This window comes from Thermomyces dupontii, assembly GCF_041956625.1.
Source record: "Thermomyces dupontii strain NRRL 2155 unplaced genomic scaffold VTN31scaffold_3, whole genome shotgun sequence".
Classification (NCBI taxonomy): domain Eukaryota; kingdom Fungi; phylum Ascomycota; class Eurotiomycetes; order Eurotiales; family Trichocomaceae; genus Thermomyces; species Thermomyces dupontii.
This window is the reverse complement of record NW_027192309.1, coordinates 561,636-584,303: the sequence shown is the minus strand read 5'-3', so window position 1 is coordinate 584,303 and position 22,668 is coordinate 561,636. Positions and strand designations below refer to the sequence as shown.

Below are 22,668 nucleotides of genomic sequence, written 5' to 3'. Positions count from 1 at the left end.
TGGTACACAGTCGGGATGAACATGACAAGCAGATCTATCCTACATCGAATACCGGGGCTGAATAATATTTTCACTGCGAAACGGATGGCCGCCTTCGCTCAGAACCATGGCTTCTCGTCTTCTTCGCCGAAGCGCCTGCTCATCCAAGTCGTTGACCTGCGCACGACTACCCAGCCCCGGATTCGCATGGTTCACCGTCCACCCACCATTCCCTTGCAACTCCGCATCATCGTCATCATCCTCCCCCTCATCCTCTTCCTCATCGTCGCCATCCTCCTCCTCCTCATCATCTTCGTCGTCCTCTTCATCCTCTTCATCCTCTTCATCCTCTTCATCCTCTTCATCCTCTTCATCCTCTTCATCCTCTTCATCCTCTTCATCCTCTTCGTCATCTTCGTCATCTTCGTCATCTTCATCCCGGTAGTCGTCGCGAGTCCCCTCCGTAATCGCGCTTTCCATCAACCCATACCTCCGTAACTGCTTGCTGCCTTCCGGGTGGCACTCGAGGGTGTAGATGATTGAGCCCATCACTGGATCATCCGACCAGTAGTTTCTCGACAACCATGCGACGTCCCGTCGAGGGTAGTCCGCGTCTGGGGGGGCATGCAAGCAAGGAAATGGGTACCTGGACAACCAGCGACTGACCACCCCGGCTTCAAGCGCCGTCGGGATGCTCTCCGGGAGGAGGATGTTCAATACACTCATTGCTTTAGCTTCGCCGGGCGGTCTCGTTTTTGGAAGAATAGGCGATTCTGTCTGAGTAGTCTCTTCAATGTGCTCGTTGAGGAAATGGCAGAGGCAGTCGAGAAGGGCGTTGTAGGTGGCGAGGTCGCAGAAACGGCTGGAGACTCTGATTCGATTTACTATAAATCGAACCCATCGTGAATTAGCGTCATAAGCGTTTGTGAATTCCCGGGTGATACTCACGAGAGCGGTTGGAGACTAGAAAGTAGAGTGCATTGATGGCTCTGATTCTCCGTCGACGCTCTTTGCTGGCGACGTCTTGCAAAAGAAGATCCCGTGTCGAGCTTTTCGTTGACCGCTCGGCGACAATCCTCAGTGCGCTAAACCGACGTGTCAGAATCCATCAGGCTTTATTTATGATGACTCTCGCATCAAGACGTACGCTGATCGAAGGTCGAAGTTGCTGCTTTCGGACAGCTTTTGGAGCGTTTCTAACCGAAGGGCTTTGACTGTCAGAGTATAGTCATGTCGTGATAAGGGAATCAGCAGATACCATCTTCCGTCCCCTGGCTGATGATGCGTTCGTTGTTCTCCTCATGTTTGATTTGTGTCTCTTTCCGGACCTGGTACAGGTCCTGGATGACCCCGCGAGTGACAATTAAAGTGAGTGATGCCCCTGTGTATGTGAGCCAACATCCTTTCAAACCTCGTAGTTTGCTCACCAAGGCAAAACCATAGCAGCTCATTCCTCCATATCGACCCCATCTTTGCTCGATGCAGTGACGTTGCGGGACCCTTCCGGCAGAATAGATAATGTTGGACTACACTAGACCTATACTGGAAGGCGGTGAGAATGATATGGATTTTTTTTTTACCTGCTCCAAACGAGAATCTCAGTCCGACTGCGCAGTGGAAGCCACAGCACAATGCCGCCCTCTCAACTGAAACAGTTGAAGGCCTCTCTTCGCGAGAGCGGCCTCATTGGCCCGCCGCAGTCCAAAAAGAAGCGCCGTCAAGATGCGAAGTCGGGCGCAAATGCGCAGGCCCAGATCAAGCGTGCGGAGGCGTTGCAGGCGATTCGGGAAAAGTTCAATCCATTCGAAGTTAAGGCGTCGGCGAGAACCCGGAAGTTCGAGGTGACGACGAAAAATGGCACAATCCAGGCCGGTGGGCTTGCAAGGCCGGGAGTGACCAAGTCCCTAGGAGAAGAGCGGGTGCGTCTTACTGCATATTATGTTTTCCGCTGGGCTCCAGACATCGGTAAAACTGACATTGTGTCGTAGAGACGGGCTACGCTATTGAAAGAACTTCATTCAAGGAACCGCGTGGGTGGAATTGTGGATAGACGTTTCGGCGAAAATGATCCAACGATGACGCCGGAAGAGAAAGCCGCCGAGCGATTCGCGCGGGAGAGTCAGCGAAGATTGAGAAAAGAATCCATGTTCAACCTCGAAGATGAGGCGGAAGAGCAGGTGCAGTTGACGCACAAAGGGCAGGCTCTGTCCTTTGACGATGAGGAACTGCACGATGACTTTGAAGATGACGACTTGGAGGCTTCCAGCGACGACGGGTCCGGTTCTGAATCTGGTCGCAAGCGCAAGCGAGAGGTGCATTTTGCTGATGAGGACGGTGTGGAGGGTCCCGATGAGGAAGACGAGGAAGGGCAACCGGAACGAAAGAAGTCGAAGGCGGAAGTCATGAAAGAGATCATTGCCAAGTCCAAGTTCTACAGATACGAGCGGCAAAAGGCCAGGGAGGAGGATGCAGAACTACGAACTCAGTTAGATAAAGGCCTTGGCGATTTATTCGAAGTGTTGCGGACAACGCAGCCGCCGTCCCAACCGGAACCTCCAAAGGAAGGGAAAGCAGACGCCGGTGGCGTTGCTTCTTCACAGAATCAGGATCGTGGCCAAGTGGACAAGGATAAGGAATACGACATGCGGCTGAAGCTGATGGCGTTTGATAAACGATCCAAGCCGACGGACCGGACGAAGACGGAGGAAGAGAAAGCTAAAGAAGAGGCGGAGCGACTAAAGCAGCTCGAAGCTGAGCGACTCCGCCGAATGAAGGGCGAGGACGACGAGGAATCCGAGGCAGAGGAGGCTCAGAGCGGAACGGAAGACGTGCCAATTCCCGACGATGCCAAGGCGTTCGGACTCTCTCAGCCCGATCCGCGAAAAGATATGGGGGTGGAAGATGAGGACGAGTTCATTATCGATGAGGACCTGGTTGATCTAGAATCACACTCCACTGCGTCGTTAATCGGGAGCGACGAAGACGAAACGGGTGAGGAAGAGGGTGAGGACGAGAACGAGGAGGAAGACGAGGAACCAGAGGAAGATGATCATGATGAAATGGCCAAGGATCTAGCCAAATCACTGGAGGCCTCAAAGACCGAAGGAAGCGATAACTTGGCATACACTTATCCTTGCCCTGAGAGCCACAAAGACTTTGTCAAGATCCTCAAGGGCGTTTCCAATGACGACGTGCATGTGGTCGTGCAGCGCATCCGAGCCCTGCATCACCCACGGTTACACCCCGACAACAAGGCCAAATTGGGTCGGTTCTCGGCAGTTTTGGTCGAGCATGTGGCATACCTCGCCGAGCAAGCCGATCACCCCCCATTCTCGGTCTTGGAAGCCCTGCTGCGTCATGTCCATTCAATGGCGAAGAGTAACAGCGAGCCGGTCGCCAAGGCCTTCCGTGCTCATCTCCGCGAGGTGGCCAACGAGCGTCCGTTGGACCTCCAACCGCGTGATCTGATCATTTTGACGGGCATTGGCATGATTTTTCCGACATCGGATCATTTCCATCCGGTGGTCACGCCGGCGAATCTGTGCATTGCACGATACCTCGGCCAGAGCACTGTCAGCGGTGTGAGCGACTTGGTGACCGGGACCTATGCAGCGTCGCTGGCGATCCAGTACCAAACGCTGGCCAAACGCTACATGCCCGAGTTCATCAACTACTGTCTCAATGCTCTGGTCATGTTGGCTCCTACCAAGGTTACCGCAGACCTGGGCGCGCTCTTGGTTCGAGAACCCGAGAAGTCGGTGAGACTCTCCACAAAAGTGCGAACAGACACGACGGCCGCGCCGCGAAAACTCCGCATCTGGGACGCGCAGAGCCGAGACGATCTTTCGGCCGAGGAAGCCGAAGAACTCAAACTCAGCCTGATCCAAACCATCGTTTCGCTGCTCTCGCAGGCGGCCGACCTTTGGCGCGAGAAGAGCGCCTTCCAAGAACTTATCCAGCCGGGTATTCCGATCCTTCAACACCTCCTCGCCGCCAACATCCTCCCGGACACGATCAAACCAACCCTCACACAGCTCCAGAACCTATCCGCCGCGTCGCAGAAAGCGCGGCGGCCTCTCCTCCTCCACTACCATCGGCCTCTGGCCATCAAGACGGCGATCCCCAAGTTCGAGGACGAATTCAACCCGGACCGACACTACGATCCAAACCGCGAGCGGGCCGAGGCCAACCGGCTCAAAGCGGAATACAAGCGGGAGCGCAAGGGGGCGATGCGCGAGCTCCGCAAGGACGCGAACTTCATTGCCCGGGAGGCGTTGCGGGAAAAGAAGGAGCGCGATGCGGAGTACGAGAGGAAGTTCCGGAAGTTGGTGGCGGAGATTCAATCGGAGGAGGGCCGGGAGAAGAATGCATACGAGAGGGAGAAGAGGCTTCGGCAGGGCAAGAGATGATATCCGAGAATTTGTACTATCCGGTGGCAGGGTTTCTGTATGTACTTGTTTCGCTGATGATACATATTGGGCGTTCAGGTTAATAGAGACTTGTCAAGCAATTGGGAACCACAGGTCTGATGGAATCATCGCTCCGAGCGTCATCATAACTCTATCATCTGTGTTCGAAGCTCGTATGTACATCTATAGTACCTCATATGTACATCGACTACAATGAACATTTACAGAAATCGAAAGTACGGAGAGCGGGAAGCTAGCCAGGATCACTGCCTCAAGTCCGCACTTTGCCAATACTCACATCGTTCCTGCTGCTCGCTAGGCACCGTGTGCATGGCCGTTTTCCCTCTGCGGATCCACAGTCGCGACTGTCCTTCCCCGCTCGCAGAGGTCTTCCACTCCGGTGTCCCCTCATGTCGATGGCGGTTCGGATCGAACGAGCGGATGAAGCTCGTCCAGTATCCCTGCTGAGTGGCACCATAGCCTTCGCATTGGTACTGAGTTTGTTGTGGCTGATCACGTTCGGGGCGTTAAAGAGGGGTGCGCACTCGGCAGAATGCCGCGTGACGGCATTGGCACCCTTACCCTCGGGGACGTCATAGAGATAGGTCCAGTGCTTGTTGCGCGTCGCGGGGTCTTTGTCGAGGATCTTGGAGAAAAGGAATTCCGGGCAGACGTAGCGGATCTCGCCAAAAGCGGTCTCGGTGTTCCGTGTGTAATCGATGCGGTACGTCCTTTCACCACCAGGGTGTTTGACGTTGGAATGGGTGTTTGTCTTATCCTGGAAATAAAATTTTCTGGCCTTGGCCTCATGCTGGTTGGTGAGCGTTGGGAACTCTGCCCGCAGGATGTCGATGCCCTCGTCCACTTCATCCACTTTCTTGTCCAGCTCGAGCGAGGTGCCGTCGTCCGTGACGAGGCCGGTAATGATGGGCTTGCGCACGAAGCGGCCTTGACGGAACAACCCAAGGGTGGAGTCCGAGATGAGGTCATGGTCGATCACCGGCCCGTACAGGAACTTGGTCTTTCGATCGGCGCCGGGCAATGGGGGGCTGTGGTGTGCCTTCTGCAACTCGTTGGTCGGGAGGGTTCGCAGACAGTCGAGAGAGTCCTTTGCCTGATCACATTTTGTGACCTTCGCAATCTTGTCGTACACGTATTGACTCTCTTTTACGGTCCATTGCGCTGGGAAGGATGCAGATTTCAGAATGACACCATGGAAGAGCTTGGACACCGCCTCACTGCCATTATTTGCAGTCATCAAGTGCGTGACCATGGAGCCACCGGCACTGTTGCCTCCGATGACGACGTGGTTGGGGTCGCCGCCAAACTGGGGAGACTGTCAATACTAAGGAGAGAACCAACTACTTCAAGAGAGACAGCCAGAAAAGAAAACACGAACCTTGCAAATATACTTGTGCACCCATTCCAGGGCCTTGATCGCGTCTTTGACGCCATTATTGAGACTGGCGGATTGCTGTACTTCCTTCGACGCCAGGAATCCATACATTCCAACTCTGTAATTGAACGTGACCACGATGATGTTATTCCCGCTTGCCTTGATCAGGCCAGAGCCGTCCACTGGTTTGGTGAGGAAGTTGTATCCGCCTCCAGAGAAAAAGACAAAAACGGGCAGCAACTTATTTTGTGCAGGGACAACCGGTGCCTGGACATTGATAAAGAGACAGTCTTCCGACTGATTATCCCGACGCGAGCTGTGCTGGAGCCGATACAGAGCTTCCCATGCTGGAGAGAAATGGTCAGAGTTCCATTTGGGAAGGGTGTGAGACGCTGCTGACCTTCATTGCATCCACGATGCCGTTCTCTGTGTCCGGATCTTGCGGAGCTTCAAACCGCAAGTCGCCTACCGGCGGCGCGGCATAACGCATCCCAAACCATTGCGCGACGCCGTCGACAATATTACCGCGATAAGAGGCATACTTGAGTTCAACCACGGGGGCCTTGGCTGCCGATGCCGCGCCGACGAAGGGCACCAGAAGGAGCGAGTACCAGGCACGCATGATGCCTAAAGCCGTCCGGCGGCGACTTTTCTCGTCTCGACTGCTGCGAGCCTGGCTCCCGCGGGCACCGGATCATTTTTCGCTGAGAGAGGTCTCAATTAATAAATGATAAAGTATGGAGTGCGAGATTTAAAGTCCCATGTAAGTAAGCGTAAGGCATGTAAGGTACAGAGTACGGAGAATGAATCGAGCCGCTCCGTGTTTCGGGTTTGAGGCTATGACGGAGCAATTTTCCTGAAGCAAGGGTTTATGCTGAGCCTCTTTCATCTTGTTATTATTTGGCCCCTTGGATACTTCGTATTTCCACTGCACATTTGTTTATTTATGCACTGAACAAGGATTATCCACACTTTATCCTCATCTTATTCGTTCATAAATCTGTCCGGGAAGTTACAGTACTTTCATTAAGTAATGACGGAGTACACTTCCACTAACTTTCCGGCTTTCATTGATAACGGTTTGAAGATGAGTCAAAACGTTCCTGACAATGATTTGGTTAATGGAAGACTCTGACTCGTACATTCTCCGGAGGCAAAATATACTAGTACTCTCGGAAGCCCTGGCAAGTGACAAGCCACGTAGCTTAGCCTAATACATAACTACCTAATAAGTGCCAAACAGCCTACTGCCAAATATGGCAAAGACAAAGACAATGAAAATTGATTGGGTCTTTGAAGGCAAGCTTTCTTTCTGGATGATGAGTGGATGACAGTGAGAAAAGCAGCATCTGTGCTTGATAAACAAGCATCACGATTGGTCCCTTCAGGCCCCAGACGGAAGATCGACAATTTCCATCCAGAATCTCGATAGCTGAGTGGCCAACTGTTTGAGATTGACTTTTATAGATCAACAATGATTGGCTGAATCAGAATCATTGGTGCATCGTGCTACTGTACTGTATCTTCAGGTGACGAGAAGCCCTTGCAACTTCGGCGGACACTCGCTACGCATGTACCGAGTACCCACGAGTATGTCCTAGTACCTATGGCTTATGGCTTCGGTCCACCAGTGCCACATTCTCGCATGACCTGGAAGCTAGCTGCAAAGTTAGACTGGAGACGTGCTCACTCTCCCTTATAATCGTGCACTTCATAATAGGCATGTCTTTTACTACCTTATACAACAGTCCTAGTAGCCTACTTCAGCAGTGTCATCGTTAGTAGTAGTAGTTCTTTTCCCGATACCATTGTTCCAACGTTGCCCTCGTTACTATGTTCAGGGCCAGCCTTGCTTCTGATCCAAATCATCCCCCGAGCAATTGATGGCATTACTACTTGTTATGCATAAAACGTCACAATGGATAAGATTACGAAACGTATCACTAATCCACTCTCTGACAGGGCAAAAAACTGTTGGAAATCCATTATCACGTACATTTGCATAGAAATGATGCTAATAGTACTAGAAAAAGTAGTACATAGGATGCTGGGGGCCGTGTGAATCATAAATACTTGTAGTACAGACCAGTCATAACCCACTCACTAGTGGTCGACAATCCGAACAACGACTCCAAGAGCCCCAACTCCCAAGGGCAGGGCTACTGGTGGACCGTCCCCGTATGGAGAACTCTTGCACGCAGTATTTATCATCATGACTCCGGACTTACTCCGTATCTGGAACCATTCTGTCGGACTCATGACTGTGCATGTCTGCCGAAAACTGAACCTTCCAAGTATGATCGTCGATCAAGCAGCAGAAAGGCCGGGTCAGCCAATGGGAGCTACTGCCGAACATCCGCAGGCTGGCCCCCACGCAAGTAATGGGACTAGATTAAGGTTATGAAAGTCAACCAGGCGTTGAACGCCTTTCATAGCCCTAACTTACCCAAAGGTTGCCTATTTTCGGAGAAACCACAAACAGAAAACCATACTGAAAGTTCCGGTACGATCCAAATGAACTAGCCTACATGAACTACATTAGGCACTGCACGAGAAGCCGGAGAGCAAGAAGATGCACCTCCAATCGCCGAAATCAAGTGGGCTTCTTGCCAAAGATTTCTCGCAATTGGCTCTCCAGCATCATCTCTTATTATGATTCTGATGAGCTCATCCAGACTGTGACAAAGGCGTATGATGGAATTTATTGATCTGAAACTGACAGCCATCATTGACCATACGACATCAGGGAACAGGCCATTCAATATTTAGAGAAAAGGACTGCTGTCCAAAAGTCCACCTACATCATGAACGGGCGACACCTTGATCATTCGACAAAATCCAGAAATGCTGCCACTAGGGCCGGCTTGCATTTCTCGCAGGTAATTCTTTCGTTGCAAAGAACCGAGGCTCAAACTCAACAGTCATAAGCATCAAACCTGGAAGCATCTAAGCAATCATCGGAGAACGGCAATGTATGCGGCATCTCCAAATTGAATAACACATCTCTAGATATCCCAAACAAACACCCAAGAAATGCTAGGACATCCACCATTCAAAACAATATTGGTCATATGGGACTCATATCAGATATCACCTACGTTCAAACTTCAGCCGAAAGAAAAACGCCGAGTCGAGGCCTATTTCGTCAAATAGCGCTCTGGTGGCAACGAGGCACGCATCTCCAGATATCGAGTCACATCTGCGTCTAGAGCTGTAAATACTCGCCCATACCCCCTGAAAGAGAGTGTTACTGTTAACAACACGAAACCGCGGGCAGAACTCACCCATGAGACAGTTGATGAGGTCACCACAAGTACCATCCAGCAAACATGATACGATTGGGCAAACATAAAGGAGCAAGCAGAATATAGCCAAGAAACATCTTGTTAAACTTGCAAAGGACAGTGTTCTCTGATGTCCAAAGAGTAGATAGGTAATGTCGCTGAGGTTTCTCGAAAAAAGGAAAGGTCTGGACTATAGAGCCGGGAGGAGCATCATCGACCTGAGCTATCTAGGGCAAGGATAGGATAGGCAATACATTACCTGAATGGAAGGAAGTCTTTATGCCACTGGTTTGCTTATCTTGAGGTGAACAACATTCTACCTTGGGACTGAGGAGTACCCACGCTTTCTCCTCGGGGCGGAATGAAGTACTCGTTCCTCGGACTTTACGAGTAGAGGCAGACTCTATGTTCGGACTATGGAACAATGCCCCTTCTATGTTCTTGACTAACAGCCTACTCAACATACTAAAACTGGGCACATATCAGGAGGAGGAATCCTGAACCCACAGAACAAACAAGCAGAGTACTACCGGTACGGAGTAGGTACTCTACCAGGTTAAAGCTATCACCTTAGTTCCTGCATCTGATCAAGATCTCACAAAACATACGACACAAACACGTTCGTAACCTACAACACAAATCGAGACCGGAGAACACACCTTAGCTAAGTAAGCAACCTGGCAAGTCAATACTCCTCCCCGTACACCGCGACAAACATGGGTTATATATTAGGGCACCTTGATCACATGACTTTGGTGCCTCAGGCAAAAGTTTCTTGCGATTCCATGTTTCCTCAAAATTTACACTACTCGCTTTCAATTTTCATGTGTCATGACTAAAATTTGCAAGCTAGACTAATCACTTGTGGTCACGTGTTTTCCTCTGTAGCTTGGAGCTGTCTGTCCGTCACATGCTGCTGGTTGGGATAGTTGGAACCTGTTCTCTGTGACCTTTCCAGTTGAGCTGTTGAGCATCGGGCACAAGTGGCTGATGCCGCCATGCCCGGGAATCATGGTGCCAAAAATGAGAACCCCCAAGATGAAGAGGAGGACTACATGTCCATGATCATTGAGGAACCACCGCAGAGGGAAACCTTTGCGCAGCGCAAGCTCCGCAAACAACGCGAGGTAAGTAATATCAATCCCTACGGGTATCGCAGTTATGGACTAGGGAAAAATCGAACTGACCAGTTCGGAACGGCATCCTAGGCAGAGGCAAGAGCCAGGGTACCCTCCAAGGCCGAGCGTGCCGCTGAGGAAGCCAAACGGCGTGAAGAAGCGTTGTCCTCGAGCGTGCTCGACCCCAGCAACAAGGGGTTTCAGATGATGGCCAAGCTCGGCTTCAAACCAGGCGACACACTTGGAAAACCGAAGCCGAAGCCCGCCGAGGGCGGTGAGAACGAGAACGAGGCCTCCTCCTCGTCCATGGCTACGTCAGCGTCAGAGTGGGTGCAGGCCCACGCGGAACCGTTGCGGTTAGTAGTCAAAGAGGATCGTGGCGGCATCGGACTCGACACGGAGAAGAAGCGCAAATTCCGGGAGGAAGCGGAGCAGGTTGCTAAACGGGCGAAGGCCGAAGTGGGTGAATACCGCGAGCGGATGCGCGCGGAACGCGAAGAGCGACGGATTGAGGCGCAGATACTAGCGGCGCAGAAAGTGGCGGAGAAATTAGATATCGAGGCGGAAGAGAAGATGATGGAGGTCCGCGGGGACGACGGCGATGGTGATGGTGAGGAGTCGTCGTTTGTGGACAAGCAGCAAAAGACAAAGAAGAAAGATACAGTTCGTCTCAAGTCATTGTCCCAGATCCCCGTGGTCTATCGTGGCATGGTGCGCGCGCGCGAGGAGCAAGAACGCCTCGAGATGGAGCGACGTCGTCGGGAAACGTCGCTGCCGTCATCTTTCTTCCCGCGGGCGGATCTTCCAGGCTACGAGGATCCGACGCTCGACCGTGACGATATTCAGGCTATAGGGGCCTCTGCTCCCGACAAGAATACCTCTTTTGTCGAGCTGGAGGCCGACGAACCGGAAGATCCAGAGCTGGAGGAGTTCAATTCATTGGACGCTTCGGAGAGACTCCGGCGGGTAGTAACGTATCTGCGGGAGCAGCACTGCTACTGTTTTTGGTGCAAGTATCGATATGAGACCAAAGACATGGAAGGATGTCCTGGTTTGACGGAAGAGGACCATGACTGATAGATTATATTGGTATGGCATGGGTGGCGTTTGGCTGGATAGTATCTGATTTGTGTAGTTATTGTGGATCAATGCAGATCCCAAAGACTCGAGAAATAATGCATTCAATTGTTCCATGACCATCGCCAAAATAGCAATATTTCCACCACCGGTCTAGATGGTTATATACTTCATGTCAAGAATAGAACATATGTACAATGGCCACTGGCCAGCATCAAGATATCGCCCGAAATACATACAAGCGAACCCGCTCATCAGTCCAAATTCCAACGCCAGAAAAAAAAATTCCCCAAGCTCATTATCAAAGGCATAAGGAAATAAAACGAGAGTCTGAAACCGGAAGTGAAGAGAAAAACGAAGGGCGAAGCGAAACGAAACGATTAATACTCTGCCATCATCACCCGCAGAGATCGCGACGGCACCTTTTGCAGCTCTTCAAAACAATCCGCGCATATCCGGAGGCTGCAAAAGACACAGCGATGCCGGATCTCTTGGTCCATTTTCCGGCAAGTCATGCACGGAGTTGCGCACCAGTAGTTGTTGGCCGCCGGCATCGAGCGGTGCGACTGGTAGCACTCGTAGTGTGCTGTTGTCAGAGGGGCGACTACCAAGGGGTCCGGCATTGGGGGCGTCCATGGTCCATGCGGGGTGCTTGGGGCATCAGCCCCGTCGCTTTGACTCCGGGTGTCTGTGCTTGCGCGGTCTTGTTGCGTGCTGTCGGAATCCGTCGTCGTAATCACCGGCGGCTGCAGCTGGGGCTGGGGCTGCGGTCGGTGCTGTCTGAGAGACAATGGTGGTGGCTGTCTACTGTCCCGTTGTCTGGGTGGTGGTTGCTTCCTCTCCGGTAATCCGCCATTCTCTTGCCGTGTTTCGATGAATGGTTGGGGCAAGGTAGTGTTGTTATTGTGGTGGTTGGCCTCCCGCTTCGGCTCCTCCTCCAGTTCCGGCTGGGGGGCGAGTTTGGGCGCCGGTGTGGATGCGGACTCAGGGACGGGTTTCCTCTGGACCGCCGGCTTAGGGGCCGACGATGGCACGGATGAGTCTGGCGATCGGACCCCAGACGATCGCGACTCCGATGCCGGCGTCAAAGATGACGTCCTGGCGGGTCGTCGAAAAGTGTTGCTAGACGACGACTGCGGCGATACGGGGCTAACACTAATAAAGGTATCTCCAGGGGCCAACAAGGATGGCGTTGGAACGGGTGGAAGATCCTTTTCCTTGACGGAGGGGGATTTGACGGTTGATGTGCCCGCGCTGGCATTGGTGGTCACTGGCGACAGCGACGGCGAGTCGACCTTGGACAATGATGTCGTCACTGAATTGGGCGCTTTGCTGGTCGAGCCCCTCTTCAACAGCGACGCTCCCGGGCGTCGCAGGCCACGAGACTCAGACAACAGCGCCATGATGATCGGAGAGGTGTTTGGTCTCCCAAGCGAGGGAGAGACGTTCAACGCAGGCTGCGGGAGCAGCCAGAGAGGAATCGATTACACATAATAACGATCAACGGAGTCAACACGAGATCTAGTGCGAGTTTGCTGCGCTGTTCTGACTTCATTAGACTCGTTTATGGCGCAGATTGTCCCCCCACAGAGCAACCCATCGAAGCGCAAAAGGGGTGTGAAATGGGTCCCCGGGCCAACGTTGGGCACGCTGACTGGTGCGCAGCCCTGATTAACCACCAACACTAACCTGTTTCCTGCGACGAAGCGCCGCCCATGCGTCAGAATCAGATCGTCGGGCCGTGCGATCGATCGTGAAGTTTGTGCCCGCGTTTCTGGGATGCTAGATGGGTGGACGTGTCGCTGGCGAGCAGTTGTGACTCATTCCACAGATGGGAAGACCGGACTGCTTGGTAGACACGACTAAGTATAGTTCTTTTGTACCTGTAGGGGCTCAGCTCGCTTCGAGGACCACCAAGACAGCTGAAAATGTTGATCTATCAGATAGTGTAGACTCCGTCGAGTCTCGTCGCTGTGAACTGCTCCACCGACTGCCTCAGGCCGCAACGTTTAGCTCACAATCGTCCAGTGGGCGCCGGGCGGACAGAGGAGGCTACCTGAGAAAATAGATCCTGTACTCTACTAAATTATCTACCTATCCCAAGCCATTGATTGCCGAGAAATTGGCATGATGAATCGCCATGCTGAGGTCCCATCCGTGGCGCAACCGCTCATTCCATACCTCAGGCCCCGACAGGAATTGCGACGGATCCGCCAGGCCCTGACCCTCTACCTCCAGTCGCACATCGTATGCACCGACGACTCACCCAATTCCTCCTCGCACCTTCTGTCCTGCGTGCCGATCGATGAAATCGCCGAGGTGAAGCGACCGGTTGACGTGCCGGGTGTGAGAAATGAATATCTGACCGCGCTGCGGGAGCATGTGGCCGTGCGGAGAGCTTACCACGAGCTGTCGGATACGATCGCGCAGAACCGGTCCCGGCCTGCATCTCAAGTGGACCAAGATCAATCCCAGGACAGTCTTCTCCTGTCGGAATACCTGGCCCTTCTCCGCGAACGACGCCGATACGAGAGACTCCGACTGTTTGACCGCTGCTTGAAGGAGCTCCGGGGCGGGAGCTCAGACGTTCTACCCGAAGCAGAGTCTGTCCATACTCAAAATCTAGATAATCTGGGAGACATCCCGCGGTCATCAAGATCAAATAATGGTCAGGAAAGGATTGGAGAACTCTTGTCCCGGTTGGAAGAAGCCGTCGTCAAGGCAAAGCGCAGAGTCGACCGAGAGCAGAAGCTCCTAGAAGAGGTCAAGGCGCAGAGACTACAGGAGTCAACAAAGAGTGGCTCAGACGCGACTTTGAGGGCTGTTGCACTTCAGCGGACGCGTGATGAGCTGGTCCAATGGGTAGAGGATCACCTGGCCAACGCCAATTCGGAGGACGATAGCACAGAACCGATGTCGTCTGCCCTCACCGGGCCCACGTTACAGCTGGTAGAGGAGCGCAAGGCAGAGATTCGAGAGCAGTATTCGTCCTATCTCCATGCGCGGCAGGTGCTGCTCGACGCGCTGGCCCTGTCGCAGCCCTTGCCTTCGTCAGAATCTACTGTGGAGGTTAGATCCTCTCAACCAATCGTAAAATCACCACCTGCAACAGAATCCAGCTTCAAAATAGCCGATATTGTGAAGTTAACCACCGCTGCGCTCTTCCCGGGCTCCAAAATCCAGAAGTCCCTGGCCCTGCAGAGATCCTATCTTTCCGGCCTCTTTGGCAAAGAGCGAACCACCCTTCTCAATGCCCTCGACCGGCTTGCTCACGAGAGCCACCTGCTTCCCGAGTATCCTCTTTTGTCACGCCAGCCCAAGTTCAGGCACATCACCTCGACACCGGGGTCCCGAGACCGGCCTGCAGAAAAGACCGTCGACGAAGTTGTTGACCGAGCCAGGGCGTGGGCGTTTGCGTCCAACGCAGCGCGGTCCCACGACGACGACTACGTGGCGCAGCGCATTGAGCTGGCGACGGAGCTGGCGCAGAGTGTCGAGGAAACCCTGCGGTCCGTGTACGGGCTGCTGAAGCAGGACTACGCGGCAGATGAGCCTCAAGACACGGACCCGGATGACAGCGACATCTGGGCTGCGGACGTGCGCTCGACGCGACGGCGGCGAGCTGCGACACAGCGCACAGGGCCTTGGTCCGATTTGAATGGACGTATTGGGATTACTACGGATGATTGAGGATTCTCCTCCATCACAGATCATTCCGTTGTTATGGGATGGGAAATGGTGAATTCAGGGCAATCAATGGCTCAACAGTGATTGACATGATTGAATGTATCAATGAGACGAATACAATGACATAACCTAGCGATTGAGCTCTTGACACGAACTTGCGAGGTTGAGGTTCGGCTCTGTTCCCGGTTTGTTAGCGAAGCTTTTGTTGCTCAACGAAATTGGCCAAGAGTTGATGGGGAAAAGATTGTACTGAAATACAAGGTCTGTTACACAATTTCCTCTAAGTTACTGATATCGTGCAAATCTAGAGTTTTCTCTTGTTTTTATTGGACAAGCAACTTGCAAATGATCTCCCGAAATCGCACTCGAAAGCAACTTCGCCAAGCTTTCTCCGTACCCCGTACGCGCACACCGGAGCCTTATCGGAGTCGATCCTTGGCTCGTTTGTCGGTTCTCGCAAAAAAAAAAAAAAAAAAAAGCTCTCTAGTGACTCATATCACTGGACTACTTTTTCCCGCCCTTCTTTTCTTCTTCAATCCAATAACTACATTCTTTGATTGTTTGCCGATTGCCAATTGCACGTGGAGAAGAACGCCAGACAAGGGTGCAGAGCTAGAGACCTGCCTGTCGGGCTTCAATTGCTCCCGCAAGCCCAAAGAGAAAAAGTTCATTCAGAGCCATTATCTCTCTCGCGCACGGCGCAATGGCTCTCTGGACCCGAGGCGGGCAGCAGGCCGCCTCATTACTTCGTCACCGAAGTCTTGCAGACGCCCGATCCGCGGCATCGGCGCTGCGCGCGCGGTCAACGTACTCTCCGGCCCGGACAACAATCTCAGGCCTGCGATCAACAACAAAGCAATACGCGGCCAATCCACAGCGCTCGCAGCAGCTGCGGTTATTTTCCAGTTGTCTTCGGCGACTGGCGCAAGAGAGTCCCTATGCGCATTCCTATCTTGCCCGTGATGCGCTGCACCGCAGTCCGGATCTCGTCGATGTGAAGAAAGTACTTGTCATTGGCAGCGGTGGGTTGAGCATCGGACAGGCGGGAGAGTTTGATTACTCGGGTATGTGAACAGACCAACGATTTATGCACTCAATGGGGAAGAATTCATGCTCAAATTGGTGTAGGCTCCCAGGCCCTCAAGGCTCTGAAGGAGGCCAATGTCAAGTCCGTCCTGATCAACCCCAACATCGCAACCATCCAGACCGACCACAAACTTGCCGACGAGGTCTACTATCTTCCCGTGACGCCCGAGTACGTGACTTATGTCATTGAGCGCGAGCGGCCCGACGGCATTTTCCTCTCGTTTGGTGGACAGACAGCCCTCAACCTCGGTGTGCAGCTCAACCACATGGGTATTCTCGACCGGTACAATGTCAAGGTCCTCGGTACCAGCATTCGGACCCTCGAGCTGAGCGAGGACCGGGACCTGTTTGCGAAGGCTCTCAAGGAGATCAACATCCCAATCGCGGAGTCGATTGCCTGCCACACCGTCGACGAGGCCCTGGCGGCCGCCGATTCTATCGGATATCCCATCATTGTGCGCTCGGCTTATGCTCTGGGTGGGCTGGGGTCCGGATTCGCAGCGAACCGCGAGGAGCTGAAGAACCTGGCGTCTCGGTCGCTGAGCTTGGCGCCGCAGATTCTGGTGGAAAAGTCACTCAAGGGCTGGAAGGAAGTCGAGTACGAAGTGGTGCGGGACGCCGCGAACAACTGCATCACGGTCTGCAATATGGAGAACTTTGACCCCCTGGGCATCCACACTGGTGATAGTATCGTCGTTGCCCCCAGTCAGACGCTGTCTGACGAAGAATACCACATGTTGCGGACGGCGGCGATCAAGATTGTCCGCCACCTCGGGGTTGTCGGCGAATGCAACGTGCAGTATGCGCTGCAGCCGGACGGCCTGGACTACCGGGTGATTGAGGTGAACGCGCGGCTGTCGCGGTCATCGGCGCTGGCGTCCAAGGCGACGGGCTACCCACTTGCGTACACGGCGGCCAAGATTGGACTGGGCCACACGCTGCCGGAGCTGCCGAACGCGGTGACCAAGACGACGACGGCGAACTTCGAACCGTCCCTGGACTACATCGTGACCAAGATCCCGCGGTGGGACCTGAGCAAGTTCCAGCACGTGCGGCGGGACATTGGCAGCGCGATGAAGTCGGTCGGCGAGGTAATGGCCATTGGTCGGACGTTTGAGGAGTCGTTCCAGAAGGCGATCCGGCAGGTGGACCCGCGGTTTGTGGGCTTCCAGGGAGACCACTTTGAAGATCTGGACGAGGCACTGCGGAACCCGAGCGACCGGCGGTGGCTGGCGGTGGGCCAGGCGATGCTGCACGAGAACTACTCCGTCGACCGGGTGCACGAGCTGACCAAGATCGACAAGTGGTTCCTGTACAAGCTGCAGAACATCGTAGACTGCCACAAGGAGCTGGAGGAGATTGGCAGCCTGTTTGGCCTGCGCAAGGAGGTGCTGCTCAAGGCTAAGAAGCTGGGATTCTCGGACAAGCAGATTGCGCAGTGCGTTGGGTCGACGGAGGACGACGTGCGGGCGCGGCGGATCAGCTTTGGCATCCGGCCGTGGGTGAAGAAGATCGACACGCTGGCGGCGGAGTTCCCGGCGGACACCAACTACCTGTACACGACGTACAACGCGACGTCGCACGACGTGACGTTTGACGACCACGGGACGATCATCCTGGGCAGCGGCGTGTACCGGATCGGCAGCTCGGTAGAGTTTGATTGGTGCGCGGTGAACGCGACGCTGTCGCTGCGGCAGATGGGCAAGAAGACGGTGATGATCAACTACAACCCGGAGACGTACTCGACGGACTTTGACACGGCGGACAAGCTGTACTTTGAAGAGCTGAGCTACGAGCGGGTGATGGATATTTACGAGCTGGAGAACGCGTCGGGCGTGGTGGTGTCGGTCGGCGGGCAGCTGCCGCAGAACATTGCGCTGCGGCTGCAGGAGAAAGGCGGGGCTAAAGTCCTGGGCACGAACCCGGTGGACATTGACCGGGCGGAAGACCGGCACAAATTCTCGCAAATCCTGGACAGCATTGGTGTGGACCAGCCGGCATGGCGAGAGCTGACGTCGGTGAGCGCCGCGGAAGCGTTCGCCGAGGAGGTGGGCTACCCGGTATTGGTGCGGCCGAGCTACGTTCTGTCCGGGGCGGCGATGAGTGTGATCTACAGCCCCGAGGAGCTCAAGGAGAAGCTGGTGAATGCTAGCGCGGTTTCGCCGGACCACCCCGTGGTGATCAGCAAGTTCATCGAGGGGGCGCAGGAGATTGACGTGGATGCGGTGGCGTCGAACGGACAGCTGCTGGTGCACGCGGTGAGCGAGCACGTGGAGAACGCGGGTGTGCACTCGGGCGACGCGACATTGGTTCTGCCGCCAGTGAACTTGGACCAGGCCGTCCTCGACCGCGTCAAGGACATTGCCGAGAAGGTCGCCAAGGCGTGGAACATCACCGGCCCGTTCAACATGCAAATCATCAAGGTTGACGGCGAGACTCCGGACCAGCCGCCCGCGCTTAAAGTCATCGAATGCAACCTGCGCGCCTCGCGCTCCTTCCCCTTCGTCAGCAAGGTCCTGGGCACGAACTTCATCGACGTCGCCACCAAGGCGCTCGTCGGCCGGGACGTGCCACCACCGACCGACCTCATGGCGACCCGCCGCGACTACGTCGCAACCAAGGTCCCGCAATTCAGCTGGACGCGTCTCGCCGGCGCCGACCCCTTCCTGGGCGTTGAGATGGCCAGCACGGGCGAGATCGCCTGCTTCGGTCGTGACGTCGTCGAGGCCTACTGGGCGTCTCTGCAGGCCACCATGAACTTCCGCGTGCCGCAGCCCGGCGAGGGTCTCCTCTTCGGCGGCGACCACCTCGACCACCTCGCGCGGATCGTCCAGTACCTCCACCCGCTGGGCTACAAGCTCTACGCGGCCAACGACCGCGTCCGTGCCCATCTCGAGCAGGCCGTCCAGGGGGCCTCCGTGTCGGTGATTGAGTTCCCGCGCGATGACAAGCGCGCCCTCCGCGAGGTTTTCGAGAAGTACGACATCCGCGGCGTGTTCAACCTCGCGCGTCGCCGTGGGCAGACCCTCCTCGATGAGGATTACGTGATGCGCCGTAATGCGGTTGATTTTGGTGTGCCGCTGTTTATGGAGCGACAGGTATGCCCCCTACCCCCCCCCCCCCCAAAAAAAAACGAACTCCCCCCGAATAATGATGCTAACGAACGATGTAGACGGCAACTCTCTTCGCCCAATGCATGCATGAGAAACTTCCCCGGCCACAGCTCAAGCCCGACGGTGAAATCGTCGTGCCGCCGGAGGTGAGGAGTTGGTCTGATTTCGCCGGGAAGAAGATGACCTAGAAAATAAACAAAACGCGAACCAAGCCTCCGAATGAATGAATTTCAATCCATCCTCTCTCCCTACTTGGGTTCGGGTTGGTATGTTTGTGTCGGGAAGTTTGTCTTTTTCTTTCGCACAAAGCATAGACGTGAGAATTTCCTTGTTTTATCATCTTGATTTGTTTGATGTGTAGAATAGAGTTGAGAGAGAGTTCAGCGGTTGTTTCAATTGTACAGTGCTTGATTCTTTTTTTTTTTTTTTTTTTTTTTTTTTTTCTTTTATGTTCATGTACTACTCCAATCGAGACTTGATGCTCCTCTTTGAGAAGTGCACTCTATCTATCCATCAACCATACTGTTCCAGCTCCCAGCATCAATCGATCAATCATAATACAGAGTCAACACCCCTAAACACCATCGATACAATCCCAGAAACCAGAGAGAAAGAGAGCAGATCGAACCGAACAAATCTACGAACCCCCATTCACGGCGCTCAATGCCTCCGGCCGCCACTTTGTAAGAATCTTTTCCACGGATGGACGGGCTGCTTCATCTATACACTGAGTTAGCGATGACATCTCCAAAGGAAGAATTGGGGGTGGCCCGTACAGCTCCGATAGACCTCTTCCAACGCATCAAGACACATGTCCCTAGCCGGCGGGCGGAACATCACCAAATATCTAATCCTATCAGCTTCATTCATATCCATGGGGAGAGACATGGAAGAAGGAACCTACAGTAAAGCCTGCACACACAAGCCCACCCGCTCCGGATCCCGCGCCAGCCCTTGCACCCGCGCGACAATCTCCCGTGTGATCTCGGGGATCTCGCTGAGGAACCGGATCAACACTTTATCGCGCGCATCGAGATACGGCAGGATCCCGTCCAGCAAGCGGACGACCCAGCGGTCGTAGTGCAGCGGGACGCGCACATCGTCATCGTCGCCATTCTGGTCCGGGTTCTCCTTCTGGCGCTGTGCAGCAAATTTGAGCTGCACGCGGTCATTGTACCATTCCTCGTTCAGCCAGGAGATGCCCACGTTGATGCGGGGTCGGAAGTCCTCCAGGATATACCGGTAGAGCATCTCGCGGATCGAGTCGGCGATGGTTTGACGTTGCTGTTGTTGTTCGTAGTTGTCGAGGCCCGCAGAGGCCCGGCTCGCGAGTCGGGTCAGCATAGTTACCCATGCGTCCCGGTCGAACGTGCTGCCCGCGAGCCGCGCGAAACCCAGCCGCGGCTGCAGCAGCTTGTTGGTCGGTTTTGCGGGCATTGCCACTGCCATGCCAAAGACCCGTTCAGCGGCATTCTGCCCGATCTCCCGCGCCTCATCCTCGGAAAGAGGTGGAGGCTGAGGTAAGACGAATGGTCCCAGCGCTAGGTCCGGTTCTGGCTGAGACTCACCTGTTGTTGCAAGCTGCGTGCCGGGCACCGCGACATCCGCAGGTTCGTACTCTGGCTCGTAGTCGTCGTCTTCTTCCTGGGCGGGTTGCATTGCCTTTCTAGCCTGCTCGGCCATGAGAGTTTGGTAGCGACCGCGGACGCCCTACGCTTGTTAGCCCATGCTTTACCTTTCGAGTGTGCGGTTATAGACATACTTCAACAGCCTGCTTGAGTAGGTCCTGGTTCACACGCTCCAGCAACGGCACCACAATCCTCACAACCATGTCCGCAGGCAATTGCTTGACGTCAAACGATGCCAGACCTGCATCCTCCGTCAATGTGAACAGCTGCGCATAACTCGTCGGCCCTGGAGGTAGAGGCGGGATCTTGAGCACTGTCGGCGCCTCTGCCCCCAGCTTCGCTCGCTTGGCACTGTCCATCCCGTCGGTCGGCTCCGGGGGCAGGCCCCGCTTACGAGAGTTCTCCTCTGGAATATCCAAGCGCGACAGCGACAATCGCTCGATGCGCTGTTGCATCTTCCCGGCGAATGGGTGGCTCGGGCTACGCTTCACGAGGTGGATCAGCACCGCTCGTGCAGTGCGCTCCATTGACTTGATCTTGACGCGCATTGCGGGCGTCAGCGAGCCGTTGACCGAGGCAAGAGGGTTGAAGTCGAGAATCGTTTCGACAATTCGATTGAATACCGACGAGCGAGTCCGGGCGAGCACGCTTAGGCAGTTTAGGGTTGCGTTGACGAGCACGGCATCACTGCTCCCGTTAGCGAACTGACTGAGCATAACCTCTCGAAGGACCATACTCGGAATTATCCTGCAGGATCGTCAACAACCGATCTAGCAAGCCCGAGGCCTCCGCCTCCAAGGCCGGCAGTGCCAGCAACGCATGCCCTCGCGGCACCAGGGTGATCGACGTCTCGTTCTTCTCGGGTCGCTAGAATCCCGTCAACTAGCTGGTCCGCACAATGCTACAAGGACGCCCACATACTCTTGGATCGGCAATGCCACCCGGAGTCTGCACATGGACAACTCTCTGCACGAACTTGATGCAGCACACCCGCACGGGGTGCGGCCAGGTGTCCATCCGTTGCAGGATCGACTGCTTGATAGTGGTCATTTGCTGCCACAAGGACGTGGCATCGGGATGATTGACGCTATAGAGAGGTTAGACTGGCCGGCTTTACTACACGCCTGTCGTCTACAGATACGGCAATACCAAAGACGAGAACAAAGAAAAAGAAAACACATACACATGTCGAAATACCAACGGATATATACTCGCCGCAGTCTGCACCACACTCTTCACCACGGAGGGATCCTGCGCGACATCGTCTAGCAAATCGCGCAGCGTCGGCAGGACGGTCTCGACCAGCGATTCCTTTTGCGGCGACGGGAAGACGGGGCTAGCGAAGGTCTCGGCGAGGAAGTCAGCGCCCCAGCGACGCAACTCCAGGCGCGCCTGGGGGCCGATGATAGGCAAAATGCCCTGGATGACCTGCGGATACAGCGCGGCGTCGCTGAGCACGAGATGCCGAGCAGCCTCCAGCTGGGTGAGCTGCTCGGAGAAGCTGATGGGTTGCGCCATGGTTGGCCGGGGGGTGCCTCGCGATGGGAGGAAGATCGGATCAGTAAGCGAGGACTCTGGTCAACGCGATTTTACAGTAAACTGGCAAGGCCAGAAAGCCCTTTTGAATTGTACGAAATCTGCGTGGATCACCTGAATTGAGAGACGCGACGTTGAATTTCACGGTTTGGTCGGAGACAAACAGAGCAAACATTCCTTTCCGACCAATCAAGATCGACATTCCAGCAGCCAATCAGCATCGCGCCGGCATTTTGAACTCCACGAGATTATTGACAAGACCGTGATCAACGAAGGTGAACGAGATTCAACGAGTATTCTCAAGAGGAAACCCTCTCTATTCTCGTTTTTAAAAAAACCACTTGCGAATCACCTT

The 22,668-nt window shown here is 54.4% G+C and overlaps 9 protein-coding genes across 9 annotated transcripts; 4 read left to right on the top strand and 5 right to left on the bottom strand.

Annotated features, from left to right (window-relative positions):
* Positions 1-39: 39 nt before the first annotated feature.
* VTN31DRAFT_3661 (uncharacterized protein) lies at positions 40-1,449 on the bottom strand (the record flags this gene model as incomplete). The annotated part of the gene is made up of 5 exons (XM_069403965.1): positions 40-863; positions 928-1,064; positions 1,127-1,187; positions 1,238-1,360; positions 1,407-1,449. The coding sequence occupies 5 exons, from the start codon at positions 1,447-1,449 to the stop codon at positions 40-42; spliced, it is 1,188 nt and encodes a 395-aa protein (XP_069260986.1).
* A 161-nt stretch (positions 1,450-1,610) lies between these two features.
* VTN31DRAFT_3660 (uncharacterized protein) lies at positions 1,611-4,388 on the top strand (the record flags this gene model as incomplete). Its single annotated transcript, XM_069403964.1, has 2 exons — positions 1,611-1,898; positions 1,968-4,388. The coding sequence occupies 2 exons, from the start codon at positions 1,611-1,613 to the stop codon at positions 4,386-4,388; spliced, it is 2,709 nt and encodes a 902-aa protein (XP_069260985.1).
* Positions 4,389-4,659: 271 nt separating this feature from the next.
* Positions 4,660-5,895, bottom strand: VTN31DRAFT_3659 (uncharacterized protein; the record flags this gene model as incomplete). The annotated part of the gene is made up of 2 exons (XM_069403962.1): positions 4,660-5,715; positions 5,788-5,895. 2 exons carry the CDS (start codon positions 5,893-5,895, stop codon positions 4,660-4,662), a joined length of 1,164 nt encoding a protein of 387 aa, XP_069260984.1.
* A 53-nt stretch (positions 5,896-5,948) lies between these two features.
* On the bottom strand, positions 5,949-6,406 carry VTN31DRAFT_3658 (uncharacterized protein; the record flags this gene model as incomplete). Its single annotated transcript, XM_069403961.1, has 2 exons — positions 5,949-6,131; positions 6,185-6,406. The coding sequence occupies 2 exons, from the start codon at positions 6,404-6,406 to the stop codon at positions 5,949-5,951; spliced, it is 405 nt and encodes a 134-aa protein (XP_069260983.1).
* Positions 6,407-10,066: 3,660 nt separating this feature from the next.
* Positions 10,067-11,263, top strand: VTN31DRAFT_3657 (uncharacterized protein; the record flags this gene model as incomplete). The annotated part of the gene is made up of 2 exons (XM_069403960.1): positions 10,067-10,195; positions 10,277-11,263. The coding sequence occupies 2 exons, from the start codon at positions 10,067-10,069 to the stop codon at positions 11,261-11,263; spliced, it is 1,116 nt and encodes a 371-aa protein (XP_069260982.1).
* Positions 11,264-11,643: 380 nt separating this feature from the next.
* Positions 11,644-12,666, bottom strand: VTN31DRAFT_3656 (uncharacterized protein; the record flags this gene model as incomplete). The annotated part of the gene is made up of 1 exon (XM_069403959.1): positions 11,644-12,666. The coding sequence occupies one exon, from the start codon at positions 12,664-12,666 to the stop codon at positions 11,644-11,646; it is 1,023 nt and encodes a 340-aa protein (XP_069260981.1).
* A 724-nt stretch (positions 12,667-13,390) lies between these two features.
* Positions 13,391-14,953, top strand: VTN31DRAFT_3655 (uncharacterized protein; the record flags this gene model as incomplete). The annotated part of the gene is made up of 1 exon (XM_069403958.1): positions 13,391-14,953. One exon carries the CDS (start codon positions 13,391-13,393, stop codon positions 14,951-14,953), a length of 1,563 nt encoding a protein of 520 aa, XP_069260980.1.
* A 700-nt stretch (positions 14,954-15,653) lies between these two features.
* VTN31DRAFT_3654 (uncharacterized protein) lies at positions 15,654-19,337 on the top strand (the record flags this gene model as incomplete). The annotated part of the gene is made up of 3 exons (XM_069403957.1): positions 15,654-16,014; positions 16,079-19,134; positions 19,209-19,337. The coding sequence occupies 3 exons, from the start codon at positions 15,654-15,656 to the stop codon at positions 19,335-19,337; spliced, it is 3,546 nt and encodes a 1,181-aa protein (XP_069260979.1).
* Positions 19,338-19,786: 449 nt separating this feature from the next.
* On the bottom strand, positions 19,787-22,295 carry VTN31DRAFT_3653 (uncharacterized protein; the record flags this gene model as incomplete). The annotated part of the gene is made up of 7 exons (XM_069403956.1): positions 19,787-19,869; positions 19,926-19,996; positions 20,054-20,859; positions 20,912-21,464; positions 21,514-21,644; positions 21,699-21,864; positions 21,961-22,295. 7 exons carry the CDS (start codon positions 22,293-22,295, stop codon positions 19,787-19,789), a joined length of 2,145 nt encoding a protein of 714 aa, XP_069260978.1.
* Between the last annotated feature and the right edge of the window lie 373 nt (positions 22,296-22,668).